Source organism: Bactrocera oleae, chromosome 3, assembly GCF_042242935.1.
Source record: "Bactrocera oleae isolate idBacOlea1 chromosome 3, idBacOlea1, whole genome shotgun sequence".
NCBI lineage: Eukaryota > Metazoa > Arthropoda > Insecta > Diptera > Tephritidae > Bactrocera > Bactrocera oleae.
In genome coordinates this window covers 26,649,173-26,672,041 of record NC_091537.1, presented here as the reverse complement: position 1 = coordinate 26,672,041, position 22,869 = coordinate 26,649,173, and the positions used below count along the sequence as shown (strand labels likewise).

The 22,869-nt window shown below is 39.3% G+C and overlaps 5 protein-coding genes across 6 annotated transcripts; 2 read left to right on the top strand and 3 right to left on the bottom strand.

Annotated features, from left to right (window-relative positions):
* The first annotated feature begins 1,825 nt into the window (after positions 1–1,825).
* On the top strand, positions 1,826–4,961 carry LOC106627645 (EF-hand domain-containing family member B). Its single transcript, XM_014247827.3, has 3 exons — positions 1,826–2,453; positions 2,518–2,691; positions 3,465–4,961. Exons 1-3 carry the CDS (start codon positions 1,939–1,941, stop codon positions 4,240–4,242), a joined length of 1,467 nt encoding a protein of 488 aa, XP_014103302.1. The 5' UTR covers positions 1,826–1,938; the 3' UTR covers positions 4,243–4,961.
* ncm (pre-mRNA-splicing factor nucampholin) lies at positions 4,395–8,329 on the bottom strand. Of its 2 annotated transcripts, none has more exons than XM_014247825.3 (3): positions 7,695–8,329; positions 6,385–7,636; positions 4,395–6,274 (listed from the first exon to the last, which is right to left on the bottom strand). In XM_014247825.3, the coding sequence occupies exons 1-3, from the start codon at positions 8,235–8,237 to the stop codon at positions 4,572–4,574; spliced, it is 3,498 nt and encodes a 1,165-aa protein (XP_014103300.2). In that variant the 5' UTR covers positions 8,238–8,329; the 3' UTR covers positions 4,395–4,571. The 2 variants fall into 2 exon arrangements, with proteins under 2 accessions (XP_014103300.2, XP_014103301.2); XM_014247826.3 differs by having other exon boundaries at positions 7,710–8,329.
* A 5,636-nt stretch (positions 8,330–13,965) lies between these two features.
* Positions 13,966–18,854, bottom strand: bsf (bicoid stability factor). The gene is made up of 7 exons (XM_014247828.3): positions 18,669–18,854; positions 17,891–18,416; positions 17,347–17,821; positions 16,418–17,281; positions 15,830–16,353; positions 14,650–15,760; positions 13,966–14,589 (listed from the first exon to the last, which is right to left on the bottom strand). The coding sequence occupies exons 1-7, from the start codon at positions 18,809–18,811 to the stop codon at positions 14,060–14,062; spliced, it is 4,173 nt and encodes a 1,390-aa protein (XP_014103303.2). The 5' UTR covers positions 18,812–18,854; the 3' UTR covers positions 13,966–14,059.
* Positions 18,855–19,127: 273 nt separating this feature from the next.
* On the top strand, positions 19,128–21,108 carry Nfs1 (Nfs1 cysteine desulfurase). The gene is made up of 6 exons (XM_014247806.3): positions 19,128–19,393; positions 19,471–19,562; positions 19,622–19,833; positions 19,905–20,113; positions 20,184–20,775; positions 20,851–21,108. Exons 1-6 carry the CDS (start codon positions 19,237–19,239, stop codon positions 21,002–21,004), a joined length of 1,416 nt encoding a protein of 471 aa, XP_014103281.2. The 5' UTR covers positions 19,128–19,236; the 3' UTR covers positions 21,005–21,108.
* Positions 21,109–21,534: 426 nt separating this feature from the next.
* Hacd1 (3-hydroxyacyl-CoA dehydratase 1) lies at positions 21,535–22,855 on the bottom strand. The gene has a single exon (XM_036358677.2). The coding sequence runs from the start codon at positions 22,718–22,720 to the stop codon at positions 21,989–21,991; it is 732 nt and encodes a 243-aa protein (XP_036214570.1). The 5' UTR covers positions 22,721–22,855; the 3' UTR covers positions 21,535–21,988.
* Between the last annotated feature and the right edge of the window lie 14 nt (positions 22,856–22,869).

Sequence of the window (22,869 nt, the reverse complement as noted above, 5' to 3'; positions counted from 1 at the left end):
TAGGGATGTGGTGAAAACTCTGCTAATAAAAAATTAACGATTATTTAATATCGGACAATATCGACGTATCGATGTTTAAATCTACATTATTCACATGTATCTGTGTTAGGTTTTTCGTACCATTATCACTTAAATAGAAAAAAATATGTTAATTATCTTATAAAAGATAGGCGCTACCAGTAAATACATATGTCAGTCAATAATCTGTTATTCGAACCAGAGCAAACTATTGAAACAAACACAAAATTAATTTTATATATTCCATAGCCCTTTCTAACGATTATGGTAATATTAGTTGTTTTTGTTGTATGGGTTATCTAATCTCCGCTTGGATGGAAACGTTCAATTTGGTTGCCAACAAACTCATCTTATAGGAGGCCCTGGAAACGTGCCTTGGGCATGCAAAAATATGGTTTGCGGGGACTCATTGAAGTCTTTACTACTCGTCCATTTCGTGAATATGGTCGCTGTGCATTTAGTATGGAAAATTGTTGTAGAGAAGAAGCGAGAAAAATGGGAGAGAAAGCTGTTTACTTTTGAGCACAAGAAATCAGTTTCATTGCCTGATGTCAATATCGTACCATCTACTTATATTTGAAAATGAGGTTATGGAAATTCCCTCTGGTGGTTGCGGTAGTTTCGAAATATAGAAGCTATGCAGTAGCGGAGAGAATATACCACCTTGCGGAACTCTCCTAGGTTAGCGGATATCGTAGATTTCAGTAGAGGGAATACTCTTCCGACTTTCCACACATCGTGTAATCTTATTCTCTCCCGTTTACTTTAAACGGTTCCCAATGATACCCTGAAGGGGTTGATATTACGAATGGGTACGACTCAACCAATACCCACAAAATTGTGATTTCCATGTGAAAAAACCCTCAATTTTGGATTTCGTCTTTCAAAATTTTAATAAATTTTTGGATTAACCCTTAGACTTCAGGCTTCAACCTTTTATTGTAGTTTCCGTCTTTTTTGAGCTCCAACAATTATTTTTAAGGCTGACTCTATTCATCCGGTTACTGTACGAATAATTTTTATTTATTTATCCGCTTGCCGTACGAATAATTTGTAATTATTTATCCGGTTACAATAAGAAACGTTGCTGGCGACATACAAGGCAATCGGCCGGCCGGTCCTAAACTATGCAGCCCCAATATGGTCGCCTGAATGTAGTGCTACGCAGACGAAGAAGCTCCAGACCTGTCAGAACACTGCACTCCGGACTATCACGGGATGCCTCTTGATGTCCCTACTTAGGACGCAACGAACTTCAGAGAGGCACTGACCGCCATTCACAGTGGAGCCATGAACACCTTCACCGACTCCCTCTCAGTGAATGGCGTACTACGAGTCAAACCACCACCCATAGAAGACGTAGAGCTCGAGTTGCCTCGCGAAACCAGAGTGACCCTCGCGCAACTTCGTTCTGGATATTGTAGCAGGTTAAACTCCTACTTATCCAGAATAGACCCCGACATACCAAACACATGTCCTGCGTGCAATGAGTCTCCGCATGACACTAACCACCTCTTTGCATGTCCAACGAACCCCACTCATCTAACACCCTTTTCCCTATGGTCCGTCCCCGTCGAAACAGCTCGTTTTCTGGGCCTCCAGCTAATTATCCGGTTCATTCTTTAAAAAAAATATAAATAAAAAAACGAATTTGACCGGATGACTAATTATAAATTATTGACTAATTATAAATTATTCGTACAGTACAGGACTAATAGTCACTGCGTATTTTTAAATATCGTATGCTAATTTTTATATTCTACTCAACAATAACATTTTCTTTTTTTACATCACCAACTACCTCACTGTTAAATAAAATAACAATATTAGAATTTCTTCCTGACAATAGATAAATTGTATTACAATTTTCATTGAAGATAGCAATCGCCAAATCGCGTAATTTATTTTTTATATATTAACATGAGCAATTGCGGTAAATACGTTGATCGCAATCCGACTTTGCGGGCAGCAGGAAAATGTTTTGTCTCGAAAGAGAAAGCGGAAGACGCGCTGCAAATCTTCTCCACGGAAGAAGCAGCGGAAAATATATTGCTCACCAAATGTCGCCTCAGTAACAAGAAAGTAAACAATGATGTCTTACCCTTTCAGCGATATATACCAGAGGAAAACATAAAGGAATTACTTAGTCCTGAATTGAAAAAGAGTAGATTTGTTGTATTTCGCGAAAAATTTGCCGAAAATATGTATTTTAAGAAAGCTGAACTCGGTAAAGTATTTCCATTGGACTCGAAACCACAAAATATTACCAACGATAATACGACCTTTGGGGACTCTACAATGCGATCCGAATCATTATATGATCTCATATTACCGCGGAAGTCTCCAGATGAAGTGAACCGCGATTATATTCGTTGGCATGAAAAGTATATTATCAGCCATGGTCATTATTTACCTTCAGAGCAAATAAGTCGCCAGTAAGAAGTATTTTACTAGATTCATACAACTATTTAGGACTAAAAACAAAATTTAAATTCTTAGTTATAAAAAGCCGTTCGACAAGCACAACCACTTCGGTATAATTTACGATGTGGACTTCAATGGAAAATATGTTAAAAGGGCAATTCAACAATGTGATAATCTTATTGTCATAAGTAAAGCGCAAAAGCAATTCCTTGAAAGGACTTTGGGCCGTTTGGGACGCAGTATTTATAGGTAAAGGAAACTCGTCATTGCATCCTTGATCTTAAATTTGAGCTCTAGACTAGAATATTATATTTGTATATATTCTATTCGCTATACTATTTTAAATACTCTTAGTATTTAAATGGGAGTACATTCAAAAACTTTGTTGTGTCTCGGCCCGACTTTTGTAGCTTTACTTTCATAAGTACCTACTATTGCATAAAAGTTGAAAAACTATTAAACTATTAATAGCCTGAACAGGGAATTTTAAGTTTGCCACGATGTTTGTAACACCAAAAAGGAAACGTCGAAGATCCTGTAAAGTATATATATATATAAATAATCAGCGTGAGGAGCTGAGTCGATTTAGTCATCCCCGTCTGTATATACGTCAACTAGCCCCTAAGTTTTTGAGATATCGATCTAAAACACGTTCTTTTCTCACCAAGAAGCTGCTCATTTGTCAGAAACGCCGATATCGTACCTTTATAGGATCTTACATAGAAACCGACTGATCGAAATCAAGTCTTTGTATGACAAACATTATTATTTGACGAAATATTTTTATGAAATAGATCATTTTCCAAGGCATCGCTACAATCTCCGAAAAAATTGTTCAGATCGGACAACTATAGCATATAGGTGTCATACAAACCGATTTAAATCGAGATAAATACAATTTATATATGTAAATATAAAAATCTTTTAAAACCATTTATGCTATAAAAAATGCAACTGTAAAGAGTATTACAGCTTTGGTGCAGCCAAAGTTAATGTTTTTTCTTGGTTTCTTTTATTATTAGAGAAAATCGTTATTTAACACCCGAAATGTCTTTCGGTGCACCCTCTGGCGCAGATGAATGTAATGTGAAAGCACTAATGGAAATACAAGATCAGTGTGAACGAACGAGTCCTCTTATAACTGCTTTGGGACATTTAAATAAAGTACGACAGAAGCTATTTGAACGCCACAATTTTCACATGCAAGATTTAAAATTGGCTTTGGAGAATCATGACATTAAAAAAACAGGACTATTAACATTGAAGGAATTATTTGAGATATTGAGGCGAGAAGGCGTTTATTGTAATTCGGAAAAGATAACTACAGCCCTACGTCATTTCAAATTGATTGAAAACGAGGGTCTACCAACAGAAGGTGTCAAATATGAAGAGCTATGGAAACTAATACATGTACAATACCCAATACCAAAAACTGGCAATATATCGAAAATGCCACCAAATATTTATAACAAAGAAACCACCTACCGATTACTTTGTCAAGATCGAAGCAAACCCCCCGTTGAAGCCATACCATCGAAACCCTTCGATCCGGAGAATGCAGAAGAACCAACAACTATCAAAGATGTCATATCTCCTGATATTCCAATGCATTTTGGGCTAGCCCCAAGTGATTTCGCAAAACTGCGCCCCAAAGAGGAACTGCGACGGGTATTTAAACGTTTATTGGATGCGGAAAAATTCGATATTATCTGGGAAACTGCGCAAAATAAATTAAAACGTTCAAACGAATTGATATCAGTAGATGAACTACGACAGACTATGAATAGTCATAAAGATTAATATTGTAAATTGGAAGGTGCAAATCAGACTAATACCAAGTATTTAAATTTCATTTAAAATCTATTAAACGACAATGTTTGTAGATACTTTTGAACCTTAAACGATTTTTGATTAATTAAAATTTTTTTTGTGTACGATTTAAAATACAAACATTTATGAATGTAGAAATTTATGTGTAAGTAAAAATTATAGCTCTTATCCTGATAAAGTTTAGTGAATATACTTTTTTCAAAATATATCTGACATGTACAATATCGGTTCTTTAACATAAAAAAATCCACAAAAGCTCTAAAGCCTATTTAAGTCTATTGTCATATTAACTGCAACGATTATCCACGTTCTTTCGAACCATTTCGCGTTGATCGCACACTACGTTTGTCATAATAATTACGGTCTTTACGATTGCGATCTCGGCTGCGACTACGGCTACGACTGCGTTGCCGTCTGCTCTCACGATCCTTTCGTCGTTCTTCGTCAGAATAACGAACATGTTCTTTGGGACGTTCCTTTCGCTCACGTATTTGTTCTTTATCTTCTCGCTTTCTGTCAGCAGGTGACTTATCTCTTTGCCATCTGTTTTCCATATGCCTGTCAGAATATCGGTTATTGTTCCAACTCTTCTCGTCAACATTACGCCCATTTCGTTCCGATTTGTCTCGTTTATCCCTTTTTGCTTTGCTTAATTTTTTATTTTCCTCATCATCATTACGTTGATGATGTCGTTGCATTTTATCCAGTTTATCTTCTTTTACTCTACTCGACTTTTTCTTTGACTTGGTGGAAGAATCTTTGAATTTTTTAGAACTGCTGTTACGGTTCCGATTACGCGTATTATCGTCAGTGCTACTTCTACTTCCGCTACTGCTTTCATCATCGCTTGTTTTGCTGTTGGAGTCTGATGAATCGTCAGAATCACTGCTACTATCATTTTCGCTGATTTTCTTTGTTTTAATTTTTCTGGAATGAGCCTTTCGCTTTAACTTCTCCTTCTTCGTATCCCGGTTGCTGCCTTTCTCTTTATTAGTTTTTTTTGTTTTACTGCGCTTTTTCTTCTTGCGTTTTTCGTCTTCTGAATCACTAGAGTCTGTCGTATCACTAGTCGAGGAACTACTTTCTGATGAACTGGATGAGCTCGAAGAAGATGAGGACGAACTTGAAGAGCTGCTTTCTTCTGGCTTAACTGACAATATTTCAACATTGATAGCCGGCACTGATTTCGGTGCATTTTTCAAAAATTGTCTTAATTCATCAGTTAAACCTCCCAAGCCAATCGACGTAAAAAAATTAATTGCGAAGCGCGTATTCCTAGGATTATCCTTAGGAAATAAGCCAGCCAAACTTTCTGATAAAACTTCGTTCTTAAGTTTAGTATTCAATTTACCTAATCCCATATATTCGGCTAACTCTTGGAAGAGAATTTTTATAAAAATTCGGCTTGAAGAGGTCGTGTCATCTTCATTTAGCTTAATACACTCCAGCACATCCCAACCGATGGCATCCGTAAATAGTAAGTGGGCAAAAAATTTACTTACATTCCGTAAGCGATTTGTATCTAAACGATGAGTTGTTTGGTATGTATCTTTGAATATCTCTTCAAATGGTTCAATATAGATTTTGTTAATAGCACAAAATCGTTGCGCTAGTAATCCATAAAATTTTTCGTATGTGCGCTGTTCTGCACAACAATCAAGGAACATGTGACATAGTTCGATCTCTTGTCCAGGTTTCAACTGCATCTTCATCAACTTATGAGCGCATTCCTCATAATCCAAACTCGAGTTTATTGTAAGATAAATTGTACGTCGTAAAGCAATTAGATTGGTTTCGGTGTTGTCGATGATGTCACCGGCCGTTTTCTGGCCCCCGTCTTCTCCTTCATTTTCTGAATCCGAATCACCAGAGCCACTTTCAGAATCGCTGCTGGAGCCGGAACCACTGCCACTACCACTAGCGTCACTTCCCAATATCTCTTTACAAAGACCTTTGTATTTTTCCTCATTATTTTCATACTGGTCATCGAATTTGAAAACATCTAAAAAAGAAAATAAAGGTCTTCTTAGTCTTACGAAAATTATAAATGATACAACTATATAAATACATATAAAAAATTTACTTGGATGTTCAATTTTCAATGTTACTCACTTAAAACCTCTTCTGGATTTGTGGCCTCATCCAACATTAGCAGATGGGTAAATTGATCATCTTCTTCCACCAGCTCTAGGGACTCAATAATTGACTGATGATCTTTAAAACCGTCTTTTCGCACCTGAAATACCACTTCAATCATATACTGTACGCGTTTATCCAATTTACCTTCGTGCAGTATATTCTTAAGCATTTCAAAAATGGCACCTATTCCTTTTGATGACACCTCAGTCAACTTCATGCCGCATTCTTTCAGAAAGGCAATAGCCACCTCCACTGAGTCGTCTGTAGGTGTTTCTACTAACAAAGTTAGTATCTCCAATGCGAGAATTTCATGTGCCACACGCTGATTCACCAAATGGGCAACGAAACGTGACGAAGATAAACAAACCGCTTTATCATTTCGACGAAAGGCGCGTTTGAATTGTATCACCAAGCGCTTAAGTAATAATTCACCAATATTAGGAAATTTTGAATTTATTATAGAGACTAAAGCAGCATAGACGTGTGTGAATGTTGGTGATGCTGCTTGGGCTTGTATTATGGAACGACAAAGTAGACCACGACCACGTACAATATTCTCCTTCAGTAACTCACGCGTTATAATCGCTATGTTATCTACATTCACTTTGTTGATATAACCATGAATTGATTTTTTCAATGCTTCCCATGCGATACGCTGATATGCAGCTGAAGCTTTATCGGTTATTTCAGCTTGCATAATACGTAACTTAGCTGGTGGAATATACGCACCGCCAGTACGTGACGTTAATAGGTCTACAGTTCGTCGCTGGCGATCAGTAATTTTTGCCTTTGGATCAGTAACCGTAGCATTATCATTTTCATCATTTTTACTTTCCTCTTTTTCTTTACGCGTTGGAGACAATTTGTTACGTTTGGGCGATTTTTCCTCACTAAAACTTTTTCCTTCCTCTCTTCTTTTTTTCTTGCGATCTTCATTTTCGCAGCGCTCACGTTCAGCATGACGTCTTTTACGTTCCTCTTGTCGTCTTTCTAGGGATACTGACCGACGGGAACGTTTACGAGAACGAGTTCGTGAGCGTTGCCTAGAAATAGAACGGTTTCGTGAACGACTGCGTCTAGATGATTTTGTTTGCTCTCGAGAACTAGATCGTGAGCGTCGACGTGATTTGTTTGTACTTCGGATATCTTTTGTTTTCTGCTTTTTATTATTCTCGTCAAATTTTTTTGCGAAAGTTGATATCAATTTTTTTTCGGTAGGTTGGTTCTGTTAAAAATAATTTAAAGTATGGTTTTAATAACTTACAAAGCATAAAAAATCAAACCTTGCTTTCGCCTACATCGACAAAGTTTTCCTCAGATCTTTCACCAGTAGTGTCTCTCTCCGAATTACCATTCGGACCGTCAAATCCTCCCGATTCTCTCTCCTTATCGTCCACTGATTGGGTATTTGCTACATTATTACATAGTTCGCCTTCTTCAAGTTCCCCCGGAGCTTTATTTTTCATTGATTCACATTTATCGGCAACGGTGAAATCGCTTAACACTTTATTTCTTTCAGGACTTGCTGAATCTGATGTGTTAGTTAACCTTACTTCATCATTTTCTTCCCTCTTTTCACAGCTCTTTACACTAACTTCCTCAGGTGAGCAATCTTTACTTGGTGTTAACGAATTTTTTTCTTGTAACAAGGGTAGTGATAAAGATTTACAATCCTTTTCATTCTCTGTAGTATCAAAACCTTTTTGAGCAGATGATTCTTTTAGACTTGGAGCCGAATCAGCAGAAAACGATGAACTTGACGAACTTGAAGTTACACTTCCACTCTCACTGCTGGAGGAGCTACTATCGGTATCACTGTCCGCCATCTTTTACGAAATGAAAATATTTCACAAAAATGCACGCCTTTAAATTGCTTTGAATTTTACAATTTCAATACAAAACAAGTCTATATGATCAAGATATATCGATTTAATTAAACACTGATATGGCAAAAAAAATTGTTATCGATATAAAAATTTATTTTTGAGGTGGCCAGATTATCATTATAATTATAGTCATACTTTGTCCCGAATATACTATTATTTACTTGCTAGTAACGCAGTATCACGCACTATCTTTGCATGTCAGTTTGTTCACCTAACATTCGAAAACATATTTTTTCAACTATGACATACTACATATCTTCTATATGCCTATATAATACAAAAGCAATGATCATGTCATATTATTCATAGCATTATCCCTGATCCCGGTGTCATACTATACGGCGCTGAAAACGTGTTTGTTCGCGCTAAAAGTTTGTCTTTGACAGTTTTTCGATTGATTGACTCAGTACGTTGTGAGCAGAGATAGTTGTGAGTGTCCAGAGTGCCATCACAAAGGCCAAATCCATTGGCCCTGACGGAATAAGCATGCTGATACTAAAACATCTAGGCTCGACGGGAATAAACTACCTCACCAAGATCCTTAACCTGTCGATGGCCACTCTTCAAATACCCGATGTGTGGAAAGTCGGAAGAGAGGTCTCACTACTGAAGCCTGGGAAACCCGCCAACAAAAGGAGAGTCTTATCGCCCGAACTCTCCTTTCCCCAGTAGTGAAGACACTTGAGGCCTTGTTACTCCCGACGTTCACTCACCACCTTAGCCTAGCAGAACATCAGCATGGTTTCTGGAAAGTGCACAGCACCACCACAGCACTTAGCGTCATAAACGCCCGGATAGTTCATGGCATAAACCAGAAGCCACCCTGCGAGAGGACGATCCTCGTAGCGTTAGACTTGTCGAAAGCCTTCGACACAGTCAACAACACAACGCAACTTGAGGACATCGAACAATCTACGCTCCCTCCAGGGCTGAAGCGGTGGACCATGAACTACCTGAGCGTTCGGCAATCATCCGTACTGTTTCGAGGTCAAAACTCCAAACTGAGAAGAATTAAACAGGGGGTTCCACTGATGACTGCACGATGTTGACGTCGGGCAATGGAATTGATGGCATGTGCTCGAAAGTAAACAGCTATCTCTCTGATTTTTCTCGCTTCTTCTCTGCAAGGAGCCTAACACTCTCTCCCACTAAATCCACAGCGACCATCTTCACAAATTGGACGAAGGAGTACAGACTGGACCTGAATATTTCAGTCGATGGCACAAAAATTCCGACAGTAAATAATCCTAAAATTATAGGCGTCACTTTCGACAGTCTGTGCTCTTTCACTCCTCACACGACCGCGATAACTGCCAAAGTACAGAGCCACAACAAAATCCTCAAGTCGCTTGCCGGCAGGTCTTGGGGAAAAGACAAAGAAACGTTGTTGGCAACATAAAAGGCAGACCAGATTCGACCTATGGTCGAACGAAGGCCGTCACGCTTGGACTGGACAGTCGCAAAACAGCTCTTCACTGCAGACTCCATCAAGTGGGCTCTGGCCTCTTTTGAAAAATACAAGTCACCGGGTGCGGATGGTATCCTTCCAGCTTTTCTGCAACAGGGGGAGCAGGTGCTACTGCCCCACCTTGTTCGGCTGATGAGGGATAGCCCAGCGCTGGCATATATCCCAGAACCATGGCGCACCGCAAAGGTGATCTTCATACCCAAAGTAGGGAGGAAAAACTACTCATTGGCGAAATCGTTCAGGCCAATAAGTCTTACTTCCTTCCTACTCAAAAGTATGGAAAAGATCATAGACCACGAATTACGATCGAAGGTGCTGAAAGCTTCACCGCTTCATGAGAAGCAATATGCTTACAGAGCAGGTAGATCAACTAACACTGCTCTGTACCAGCTAACCTCAGAGATCCAGAATTCGTTAGATGGGGGCGAGGTGACGCTATGCGCCTTCCTCGACATAGAAGGTGCTTTTGACAACACGTCTCACGAGAGCGTGTCAAGAGCAGAAACTAAAATTCGTCTGGGAACAACAAGAGGTTGCCCACAGGGCGGAGTGCTATCCCCCCTACTTTGGAGCCTAGTTGTAGACGACCTCCTTGAGCGGCTGACTAGCAATGGAATCCGCTGTCAGGGATATGCGGATGACATTGTTATCTTAGCTAGGGGGAAATTTGAAGACACACTCTGCGATATCGTTCAGAGGGAATTGGGACTGGCAAAGGGGTGGTGTAGGGGGGTTGGCTTAAACATCAACCCCGCTAAAACTACAATCATTCCCTTCACCAGACGGAGGTCACTGCCGGGCCTCAGGAATATATCCCTGGACGGCAGAGTGGTTGAGATGTCCAGCACGGTCAAGTATCTGGGACTCACGCTGGATTCCACACTGCGATGGAATCAGCACGTGGACCAGACCCTAACCAAAGCTACAAAAGCACTCATGGTGTGCAACCGACTTGCTGGAAAATCCTGGGGGTGCTCCCCAAGGACTATCAGGTGGATGTACACCATGATTGTGAGACCGATTATCACGTATGGAGTGGTATCGTGGGGTTTGAAAGCATCGCAGACTTCGGTAGGACTTAAACTGTCGAAGCTGCAAAGACTTGTCTGCATCTGCGCGTCGGGAGCAATGCGAACGTGTCCGACCGCAGCACTGGAGGTCATGCTAGAACTTTCACCGCTACACCTGGTAATCAAACAGACAGCCAAACGAACTCTGCTCCAAATGACAGCAGAAGGAGCTGGCAAAGGGAAGGTAATCTCATCCCAGCAGATGAAAGAGCTAAGTGAGGTAATACCACTAGCCCTTCTCCCAAGGGATAGCATTACCAAAGTAGTAAACTTCAGCAGGAAGTTCCAAGTAACCCTTGGCAGCAAATCTGAGTGGAAGGACTATTCACTAGACCTGCTGCTAAAGGGTTGCACCATCAAGTGGTACACCGACGGGTCGAAAACGGAGGAGGGGATTGGTGCAGGGGCGCTGGGCCAAGCACCAAACTCTCCATTCCCATGGGAAGTTTCCCTAGCATTTTCCAAGCCGAGGTCTATGCTATAAGTCGGTGTGTAGGAATAAATCTCCAGCGCAACTATCGCAATAAAAGTATCGCTATACTCAGCGATAGTCAGTCGGGACTAAGAGCGATCTCTGCCTATGAGGTCAGATCTCTCCTAGTGATGGAGTGTATAGAACGGCTGAACAGCCTATCTGAGCACAACCGAGTGCACCTTATTTGGGTGCTTGGCCATAGGGGTATAGCTGGGAACGAACTAGCCGACGAGTTAGATCGCTCTGCAGCCTCTACAAGAATGGTAGGGCCGGAACCATACTTAGCGGTTGGTCCACATACCATCAAAGAGCTCCTCCGCAGGGAGAAAAGAGCAGACAGGGAGATACACTGGCAACAACTCCAGGGCTAATGGGGGGTTACGACCTCAAGCGGTTCAATGCCATAATTAATCTCCCAAGAAACAAATTCCGGCTTCTGGTAGCGTTCTACACCGGCCACTGCAGGCTCAAGAAGCATCTCTTTAACATGGGCATAGCCTCTTCTGCAAACTGCCGGTTCTGCGACATAGAGCCGGAAACCCCCGAACATCTGCTGATGAACTGCACAGCAGTCTGCAGACGCAGAATCAAGGCCCTGGGATCCATGTTTCCACACAGGGATTGTATCGCCTCACTAGCTCACAGCAGAATTTTGGAATTTATCAATATGATGGGCCTAGATGACACGATATGACTTAGGGGAGGGCACAATAGACCGTAGGTCGCGGTGCATATCTCAAAATTAATCAATCAACATACAAGGCAATCGGCCGGCCGGTCCTAAATTACGCAGCCCCAATATGGTCGCCTGGATGCAGTGACACGCAGAAGAAGAAGCTTCAGACCTGTCAGAACACTGCACTCCGAACTATCACGGGATGCCTCTTGATGTCTCCAATCGAACACTTACATAGTGAGGCCCGTATGCTTCCGGTTAAGGAACACAACGAACTCCTCTCCAAGCAGTTTCTACTGGGGTGGTTTCTACGAAAACGACTGTAGCGGAGCCGCTTCCTAGGAACATCAAGAGGTCTTTCCTTGACTACGGCGACGACATTAGACAGTACGCCGACCGGACTTCGGACGCAACGAGCTTCAGACAGGCACTGACCGCCATTTACAGTGGAGCCATCAACACCTTCACCGACTTCCTCTCAGTGAATGGCGTATTACAATTCAAACCACCACCAATAGCAGACGTAGAGCTCGAATTGCCTCGCGAAACCAGAGTGACCCTCGCGCAACTTCGTTCTGGATATTGTAGCAAGTTAAACTCCTACTTATCCAGAATAGACCCCGACATACCAAACACATGTCCTGCGTGCAGGGTCTCCGCATGACACTAACCACCTCTGTGCATGCCCAACGAACCCCACTCATCTAACACCCTTTTCCCTATGGTCCGACCTAGTCGAAACAGCTCGTTTTCTGGGCCTCCCGTTAGATGACCTCGACGACAATCAATCTGGAATATATCGGGGACTAGGTAACCGTTACAACAACAACAGCGCTCGTCAAAGATGGATACCAGCAAAGAAAAAATTCGCTATATTTTACAATTTTTCTTCGATCAAGGCGAAAAAGCAGCCAAAGCGGCTGAAAAAACTAATTTAGAGTATGGGCCCGGTACTGTAAACGAACGTATAGCACAAAAGTGGTTTGCTAGGTTCCGTTCAGGTAATTTCGATGTCAAAGATGCACCACGCGTCGGGGGGTCTGTCATCGAAAATTGCGATAAAATCATGGAAATACTGAAAGATAAGCCAGAAACCCGTTTCGAATCATTTGCATAACCTTGGATTCAAAAAGGTTATGCTCGATGTTTGGGTGCCACACGAACTAACGCAAAAAAACATGATGGACCGCATTTCCATCTGCGAATGGCTGCTGAATCGCAACAAAATCGACCCGTTTCTGAAGCGGATTGTGACTGGCGATGAAAACGGGTCACTTACGACAACATCGAACGCAAACGGTCGTGATCAAAGCTCGGGGAAGCGGCCCAGACGGTGGTTAGGAAGGTTTTGCTGTGTGTTTGGTGGGATTGGCAAGGAATCATCTACTACGAGCTGCTTCCCTATGGCCAAATTCTTCCCTCTATTGCCAAAAAGCGGACCGCTTGAAGGCAGCACTCATCCAGAAGAGGCCATCTTTGATCAACAGAGGCCGAATTGTGTTCCATCAGGACAACGCCAGGCCACATACGTCTTTGGTGACGCGTTAGAAGCTGCGGGAGCTCCGATGGGAGGTCCTAATGCATCCACCTTATAGTCCGGACCTGGTACCAAGTGATTACTATCTTTTCCTGTCCATGGCGAACGCGCTCAATGGTGAGATGGTGGCCTCAAGAGAGGCCTGTGAAAATTGGCTCTTCGAGTTTTTTGCCAATAGAGACGCAGCCGAGGGGTACAGACGAGAGGGGTATAATAAAGTTGACATTTCGTTGGCAACAAGTTTACAAACAAAACGGCGCATATTTGACTTAAATCGGACAAAAGTACACAAAGTTATCATCTTTTGAAAAATCATTAAAAAAAAACCGAACTTTTTACTTGACCAATATATGCAAAATATAATATATATATATATATATCATTTTTATAGATAGGATCTATAGATGTAATACATTTTATTTAAAATGAAATAACATATATATCAACATGGGATACTTAGCATTTATTTAAAATAAAATAAAAAGCAAAAATTATGCGGTAATATTAGGAGCTACAAACATATTTAAATATTTCTATTACTTAGTTGGTCGAGTGATTGGTCTTGTTTCAGGTCGCTTCGGAGTAACATCATCATCCGATGATTGTGAACTGCTACTGCTGTCTTTTTGTGACTTTTTTTCTGGAATTTCATATGGGAATTCCTTATTTTCTTCTTGTAGAGCAGTTTTAAGCCGCAAGAGAGCACTACGATTTATATTCTCTAAGCATATATCTTTGATGGCGGTTTTCAGCGTGTCCAAAGCTTTATCTAAGTTTTTGCCGGTAGTATGAATGTCAATCAAGCAAGAGTAGGCATTACCAATAGCTCCTTCCGAAATCTTTGAATCACGCAATTGATTTATAACCGTTAGAGCGAGTTTTTCGTCTTTTTGCTCGCGGGCTGTTTGCAAAACTCGCTGGAACATAAGGCGAGGTGCATTCGAAAGATGTTTATCCCATAATGCTTTTGATGCAGTCTCATCACCTAGAGAAAGTAAATGCATCCAAAGTACATTCACTGGACCCAACTGATTGTATTCAGCATATTTTTCAGCGATTTTTTGGACTGAAAGAAAACGAAATTTTTAAGGATATTTCAAAATCTATATATACAATTGTTACTCACATAACGGCAATGCTTCAGGCTTTTGTTGCAAAATACCAAGAGCACCACCACGTGGAAACTTTTCAGCAAGTTTCGCAGCCTCTTCGGTGGTGTTTACTGCAGAAATCTGCTCATATAGCGAATTCAAATAGTAGTCCGTTTTACCAGCTACAATGTTAGCATGACAAAAACGGTTATCGAAGGAAACAATCTTTTTTCCATCGTCGGATAATTGCTCTCCAATTTTCTCCAATGTTTGCACATCACCAGCTGCAGCGATTTTATTTAAATAAAATTTGAAAATTTTTGGAATGGGGTAACGGTTTCCCGTCAACAATTCATTTACAAATTTCGTCGCTTCCGTTAGACGGTCAGCACGCACTAAATGTTCGATGAGATGAGAAAGATCAGTGACGCTCAGGGTTTCACTTGAATGCAACTGATTTTTATAGTTAAGTGCGGAATCAATGTCACCCGCGTTAATAGCTTTCCGAAGAAGGGATATATTATTTGTAGGTTTGGCGACTATTTTCTTAGGATTACCAACCGATTCGATATTTTTAGTTTGAGAAACTCCTTCTGGTTTTGGTACTACAAATGGCACCTTAATGTTTTGCGTGTTCAATAGCTCTGCTAATTTAATTAGGAAAATATCAGTGGGTGCTACATTTTCTTCCTGCATTTTAGTCCATAAGCCTAAAGCCTTTTCTGCATCTGATGACTTGCAGTAGCTCAACAATAAATTATAGTAGATTTTGTTACGATCTATATGATTAAGGTCCTTTGTCGCTTCTACCAAGCCTTCTAGAGTTTCTACCATGCCTTCGTTTTTATAACGTTCACATGCATGGTTGATACGTTGTGGACGAGTGCGAAGTCCAGGTGTCTCTAAAATCTTTCTCGCTTGACGTATACGCCCACATTCAACGAATGAAAATACTAAATCATACAAACTGTTAACTTCACCATGGATATTCGTACTTAAATCAGTAAGCTTCTGCAAATTTGCAGCATCCTCCTTTTGTATAAGTCGGCATGCAAGTTCATTTTTCCACGGTGTGGACTTATACTTTTCACAGATCTGCTCAAATGTCTCCATGGCCTTTGTGATGTCGTCATTTGTTAGATGTACCTTAATTAATTATTAAGAAATATATAAATTAATATCCACTATGCCATAGAAAACTGAACACAAAGATACCTTTATCAAAGGTCCCAAAAGCACATTAGTGGGATATATATAATTGCCACTCACTAATGTGTCAAACAGTTGCTGCAGCTTATCACTGCTACCAGCTTCAGCAAGTGTATTTAATAAACGCCATACCGTAGATGTGTAACTGAAAGAGAGTTCGGTATCTGAAACCAATTCCACTTTCTTATTACATTCTAGAAATTTAATGGCCTCATCGAAGCGTTCCTCATTAATCAATAACTTAACGATGTGCACTGTTTTGAGATTGTCTAATATGAATTCGGGATCTTTTATTTTCATTTTCTCATATTGCACCAGCGCTTCCGCTGTTTTACCCTCAATCGCATACAAATCTATCAGTTGTGCCCATATACCAGTTGGTATAGTGAAATTTTCTGCTTCCAATTTCGAAATAACTTGCAAGGTCTTCTCCAGATTGCCGGCACGGAAGCACACATTCAATAATTGGCGCTTCAAATTGTTAGCATTCTCGCCTTTAGTTTCGACATTAGCGATGAATCGTTCAAGCTCTGAAAGGATATAATGTAATTTTAGAGATATCAATTCATAAATATAATATATGTATTTTTTTACCATCAACAGTTAATGAATCCAGACTACGCTTACGCGGTTCTGCAGTTTTCAATGGAGATAATTCTAGTTCACCAGAACTGAGTTTACCCAAGTTTTCAGAAATCTCAGTTGTCATTTCTGAACCTAAACGTTCGGAAATTCGCGAAGCATTTTTATTGCTTATTGTAAATCCTTCCTTTACCAGTTTAGGAAGAATGTTACTCAATATGTCTACGGTATTGCGGCGGAAATATATGGAAACGTCATTTAAAATAACACCGACAATATCATAATTTCGGTTAGATACTTCATTTTCGACCACTTCACCCGTTGTTTGAATTTCAGCACTTTCCTCCTGTTCCGCTCGTTGAGCACCTGTTTGGCGGCTTTGAGTGCTCTCGTAAAGCAGTCTGATCACACGAACAAAAGAGGCGTAATCATCCGTTGCAGATAGCGCATGAATCAAGGGCTGTCTGAATAACTGCGGTGAATAAAATGCGCGATATGACTCCATAATGTTGGCGGTGGACTTCAGTTGATTTGTTGCTAAAGCCGCATAAGCAACAGAAGCCGCTGCATTAGCACTCGATATACCTGCATCACGTAAAATTGTCACGATTTTATCCCAGTTCTTCTCCTTTAAATTTGGAATAACGTAATCACGTAGAGTTTCTGAACTGGGATTTATACTGAACTCATCTTGCATGTGTCGTATAATACTGATGATTTGGTTGGACTCAGCAGAGCAAATCAACGGCCAGAAATAATGTTGTCGTATAGGTAAACCCGCTTTCTTTAATTCGCGAAGAAGTGGAAGTGCATTTGAAATCACACCATTACTTAGACCTGTTTCGGTAGCGATTAAGAGAGCTTTAGGATTCAGACCTGAGAAATAAACATGTATTTTAATGTATATTGGACAAATTTAAAATAATATATTATTTTCCTACCTTCATCTTGTAGAACTTTGCATATGCTTAAGATCTTTTCTACAGGACGGTTTACTTTAACAAGTTGTTTTATGAAAAAGTTACCAGTATCTACGAGTTGGCCATCAGGTCGTGTGGCACGTGGCATTGTTCGCAAAATTTGTAGACCTACATCCTCGTAGCCTTTATTTACCAAACGTAATATAACGTTCACAGCATCTTGATTGAATCCGGTCGATATACGCAACCTTGCCAGTAATGGGTCTACTTTATCGGGGTGACCGTTAACACTTAGTGTGTAAACGATATCAAGAAGATCTTTGTCTAACAAAATTATTTCTGTTTTTTCACATTCATCCAATGTACGTAGTATTGCGTCAATATCACCATGACGTGCATAGCAACATAAGAGGGTGGAGTAGGTATCAGCGCTGGGTTCCAAGTTAGCCTGTTTCATTACAGACAGAATTCCTTTGGCTGATTCCAAATCGTTTGCCTATATCAGAGATGGATTAAGTATATTTTTTTAAAAATCGAAATATAATTTTCTATGCCACTAACATACCTGTGAATGACCCAGTATAAGGGAATTGAAAACATTTTCGTTAACCGGAAGATTTTTAGAACGCATAAACTCTAATATACGAGTAGCTCCGTCAATGTCACCCTGCTGACAATATCTCGCTATTAAACGCTGATATGTCACTCGATTTGGTTCAATATTCTTGGACTCGATCTCTGCAAGAAAATCTGTTGGCGAGAAATGGTGTTCATTTTCTAAGTACACACGCAGCAGTGCATTGTAATGGGATATATCCATTGGCACATTTAAAGCGTTCAGCGTTTTCCAAATTTCCTGCACTAGCGCTGTTCTTACTTCAGGCATTTCTTCCGGCACTAAATTACCACAGCAACGTATTACGAGCAGTGATTGTGAACTAGTTGCTGATCGCTGAGTTCGTATTTCTTCAAGAACGTCCTCAATGTCGCGACGTGAAATTCTGCCAACGCGTCGAACATCCTGGTCTAGCCGGCGTATTTGTTTTTCTAAGTTAAGATCTGACTTTGCTGCTGGACTGCTAGTGAACCCACTAGAAATGTGCAAACATGAGTATTACAGTTTTTAGGTTAAGATCACAAACATATGATTATATTAAAAACATTATTTTTAACTAAGAAAAACAATTTTCTTAAAGACAGATACAACTACATTTCAACAATTATTAGAAAGCTTTATTGTATTAAGGAGATCGTATTTTAAAATTATTTTTTTTTTTAAGTACTACTTTCATATTGCGTAATGTTATGATGAGGGAGGGCACCGGCCGGGTTTATTTACTTACTGCTGGAACTGTATGCCAATGCCTGGTGAATTTTGTAGCAGGCAGCTTCCATTTTCACTTTGTTTAACTGAATCTACAACGAAATTTCGCGTAAAACCAGCGAAATAGCGAAGAAATTTTCCTGTGCGTAAGATTGATGCCATACTTTCGTCGCCTGGAGAAATGAATGTGACGAGAAAAAGATTTCTAACTATCTAAACAGATAGCATTGCCATTCTTAGAAAACATATAAAATTCATATAAAACATTTGAATGTGTCAAAAAAAGTTAAATATGTGGATGCTATTGAAAATTTATTTTTAAGCCATAATTATCTAATAATAGAAAATACTGCTGTAGTAATTAATTTTTTTTTAAATTTTGTAATAATAGTCAAATTCTGATTGGAAATAATGAGGGGACATCTATAAGTGAGTTTTTTCTCTTAATTTCTTTGCAGCGCATTTTCGTTCCATCAGCTGATAGACATACGACGTGTGTGATAACAGCAAAAAGTTGTGAAATTTAAGTTGTTAGAAAATATTTACTGCATAACTTGGGCATATATTATCTTATAAAATATAACAAAATGTTCCAGCTACTTGGAAAAATTCCCAAGAACGTACTTGCATCAAATGTTCTAACAGTCAACCAAAAAGCTCCGACAGTAAGTGCTCCGGTATATTTTGCTCTTCCGAACAATAGATTTAACTCTACTGAAGCAAAGCCGGCTTTAACATCTGAGGGTAAAAATATTTACTTGTTAATTGTTAATGTATTTTTATGACATTTTTATATTTTATTAAAAAAAATTGAATTTTAGATTTTAGAAAGAAGCAAATACGCTTCAATATAAAAGCAGAGCATGTTGAAGGTAGACCACTCTATCTTGACGTTCAGGCAACTACTCCACTGGTAATTAATCTGTAAAATTCTGCCTGTCATTTCTATGTTCTTAACGAATTTATTTAAAGGATCCTCGCGTATTAGACGCAATGTTGCCATATATGACGAATTACTATGGAAACCCACATTCTCGTACTCACGCATATGGCTGGGAATCTGAAAAAGCGGTAGAAACTGCAAGAGAACAGGTGGCGATGTTGATTGGCGCCGAGCCAAAAGAAATCATATTCACTTCAGGAGCTACAGAATGTAATAACATTTCTATCAAAGGTGTTGCTAGGTATAAATCAGGCATGCAATTATTAGGATTAGTAATACATTTGTACTTATGGCTTCATTGCTTATTCCTAGGTTTTACGCGAGCAAGAAAAAACATGTTATTACCACTCAAACAGAGCATAAATGCGTGTTAGACTCATGCCGTGCATTGGAGAATGAAGGCTTTAAGGTGACTTATTTGCCGGTTAAGTCAAATGGAATTATTGATATGAAGCAATTAGAGGAATCTATCACTCCGGAAACATCGTTAGTATCTATTATGACTGTAAACAATGAAATTGGTAGGTTTGAATATTTAAAATCAAAATGAAACTTCTCTTATGGAAGAAAATTTATTTATACGGAAAACAGGAGTAAAACAGCCGATAGCAGATATTGGTGCACTCTGTCGTTCACGAAAAGTGTTTTTTCATACGGATGCTGCCCAGGCAGTAGGAAAAATTCCCATCGATGTAAACAAAATGAATATCGATTTAATGTCAATGTCAGGACATAAAATATACGGACCAAAGGGTGTTGGTGCACTTTATGTGCGTCGTAGGCCACGTGTACGTCTTGAACCAATTCAAAGTGGAGGTGGGCAAGAACGTGGTCTTCGCAGTGGTACTGTCCCCGCACCTCTGGTGGTAGGATTTGGTGTTGCTTGCGATCTTGCTTTGAAAGAAATGGATTATGATAAAAAATGGATAGATTTTCTATCAAAACGTTTGTATGATCGTATAACACAGACCCTGACACATGTAATCCGCAACGGCGATCCTGAACAGACTTATAGCGGTTGCTTAAATTTGTCTTTTGCCTACGTAGAAGGCGAATCATTATTGATGGCTTTAAAAGATGTCGCTCTTTCAAGTGGTTCAGCATGTACTTCTGCGTCATTGGAACCTTCCTATGTGCTTCGTGCCATAGGTACCGATGAGGATCTGGCCCACAGTTCAATAAGGTTAATATTAGCAATTTCAACTTTTAAGTAATCATACATAATTAACGACATTTACCATTATATTAATCTTTTCAGATTTGGTATTGGTCGTTTTACAACCATTGAAGAAGTTGATTACACTGCTGACAAATGTATCAAACATGTGGAACGCCTACGTGAAATGTCTCCACTGTGGGAGATGGTTCAAGAAGGCATTGATTTAAAAAACATTCAGTGGTCACAGCATTAATTTGGTTTGCCGCAACTATTGGGTCGGAGGGACTGTATTGAATTGTACCTACAATTGTTAGTAAGAAACTGTTTTCGTTTTATAAAAGCTATGGAAATTTTCAATTTTGAGTGTTTATGAGGATTTTACATTGAAAAAGGATAAGCTTTGCTTAAAGAATAACGGTCTATTTTTCGTAATACTTAGATATTATTAAAGAGCTATTAGTTAAACGCATGTCAAAGGTACACGCAAATATTATATAATAACAAGCCGTTTAAATATACTTAAATTAAATTGAAAAACTCCATAGAAATAAATTGATTTATTTAAAAACATTAGTAACAGGTAACATTTTAAGCCAAAAATTACATGCAAAAAAGAAACGAAAGTCGTTTAGATATAAGCACTTTCTCCCCTTATTTTTATAAAAGTAAACTTTTGTTTTAGTAACTACAGAAAATCTAAAGGCAAGTCGCAGTTGTGCCCATGTCTGTATATGATCCATTCATGTAATTATTAGTTATACCTTTCCCATGTTAAATACACAGTTTTAATATGTATTTGCATTTTATATTTGCTTAAAGACATTACAAAAATCAGTTATATAAGTCGTTTAAATATAAATACAACAATATGTACATATTTGTGTGTACGGTGTCATCGTAAACGCTTTGATCGAGATAGTACAAACAACAAATGTATTAACACAGCGGCTTAAAAAACAATAGCTATATTAAATTATAGCCGCACCGTTCGAAAATGTGAAGGGTGAAGAGCCATTCAGCGGTGGTCGTATAACTAATGAGCTTTCGTTTAAATTATTCGATATATTTTGTATTAAGTGTGTTTTGAGTGCAACTTAATAATGTTTGCATAATACGCCAAAGGTTTTGCAAAGTCCAAAAACTGTTTTGCAAGATACATAGCTAAAATATATTGGTTTATGAACATTCATGTATATTAAAATGCAAATTAACATATTTGGCACATATTATATATTACTTAATTAGTTTTCTTCGTCTGCTGGGTTTTATTGCTGCTTCCACCTAAAATCTTCTTGCGTTGTGCAAACATATGGAGATACATTTGTGGGAATAGAGGTATATACAAGAGCATTACAATCCAGAGCAGAGCAAAATATGAGAACGTGGCATTCCATTTATTTGGCATTTGCAATGACCAAATTGTATTTGATTTGGCATATCCTTGTGCCCACCAAAAACATAGTAGCTCACCGGTTACGCCAATTGGATAAAGAGCTATAAATGTTGTGTATCGTAGAAAAACCACAATGTATGGCAAACAGTTTATAATATTGAGAGCATAATAGCCATATCTTATGATTTCGGTTACTGCCCACGCAAAAAGCGCTATTGGTAATCCAGGCGACACTTTACCCATTGGTGTAGCCATAACGACTCCAATGACTACTATCATTCGGCTCAGCACTTGGAATGTTGTTATTACAGGATTCGATTTTACTAAGCCAAAAGCTGCATTGAAAATTTCAACAAACGCGGCATTTTGGAAAACGATTACGGCAACGCGGGTGTAGTCCCAAAGTTCCAATCGAGCCCGGAATTCCGGTCCTTGCAGCAAATAGTAATTTACTAACTGAAAGAGGATGTAACTCCACCCAACCACTTGTGCAGCGTTGTATGCAAAAAGGTAACCTTTGACCGCTGGTCCCTGTTGCTGAGAAGCTGATTTCACTGTGGTCGATTTCGCAGACATTTTTGTTTCACTACCTTCAAAGTCCAATTAACGAAATCAACACGTCCATACACTTTCACTAATTTTAAACAAGTGTATTGTCAGTATCGTTCAACAGCTGTAGCAGATGAGGAAATAAACTCGTTTTAATAAAATTGGCAGTTGAACTG

What these genes read in the sequence shown, in the direction of transcription:
- LOC106627645 (XM_014247827.3), top strand. Translation starts at nt 1,939, where the DNA reads ATGAGCAATTGCGGTAAATACGTTGATCGCAATCCGACTTTGCGGGCA. An exon ending in TCAGAGCAAATAAGTCGCCA is followed by an intron (nt 2,454 to 2,517) that starts GTAAGAAGTATT and finishes TTAAATTCTTAG; the next exon opens with TTATAAAAAGCCGTTCGACA. An exon ending in TTGGGACGCAGTATTTATAG is followed by an intron (nt 2,692 to 3,464) that starts GTAAAGGAAACT and finishes TTTTATTATTAG; the next exon opens with AGAAAATCGTTATTTAACAC.
- ncm (XM_014247825.3), bottom strand. Translation starts at nt 8,237, where the DNA reads ATGGCGGACAGTGATACCGATAGTAGCTCCTCCAGCAGTGAGAGTGGA. An exon ending in TCGATGTAGGCGAAAGCAAG is followed by an intron (nt 7,637 to 7,694) that starts GTTTGATTTTTT and finishes TATTTTTAACAG; the next exon opens with AACCAACCTACCGAAAAAAA. An exon ending in AAATCCAGAAGAGGTTTTAA is followed by an intron (nt 6,275 to 6,384) that starts GTGAGTAACATT and finishes TTTCTTTTTTAG; the next exon opens with ATGTTTTCAAATTCGATGAC.
- bsf (XM_014247828.3), bottom strand. Translation starts at nt 18,811, where the DNA reads ATGGCATCAATCTTACGCACAGGAAAATTTCTTCGCTATTTCGCTGGT. An exon ending in TTATACTGGGTCATTCACAG is followed by an intron (nt 17,822 to 17,890) that starts GTATGTTAGTGG and finishes TCTCTGATATAG; the next exon opens with GCAAACGATTTGGAATCAGC. An exon ending in GCCTGAAGCATTGCCGTTAT is followed by an intron (nt 14,590 to 14,649) that starts GTGAGTAACAAT and finishes GTTTTCTTTCAG; the next exon opens with TCCAAAAAATCGCTGAAAAA.
- Nfs1 (XM_014247806.3), top strand. Translation starts at nt 19,237, where the DNA reads ATGTTCCAGCTACTTGGAAAAATTCCCAAGAACGTACTTGCATCAAAT. An exon ending in TCTATCAAAGGTGTTGCTAG is followed by an intron (nt 19,834 to 19,904) that starts GTATAAATCAGG and finishes GCTTATTCCTAG; the next exon opens with GTTTTACGCGAGCAAGAAAA. An exon ending in GACTGTAAACAATGAAATTG is followed by an intron (nt 20,114 to 20,183) that starts GTAGGTTTGAAT and finishes TACGGAAAACAG; the next exon opens with GAGTAAAACAGCCGATAGCA.
- Hacd1 (XM_036358677.2), bottom strand. Translation starts at nt 22,720, where the DNA reads ATGTCTGCGAAATCGACCACAGTGAAATCAGCTTCTCAGCAACAGGGA.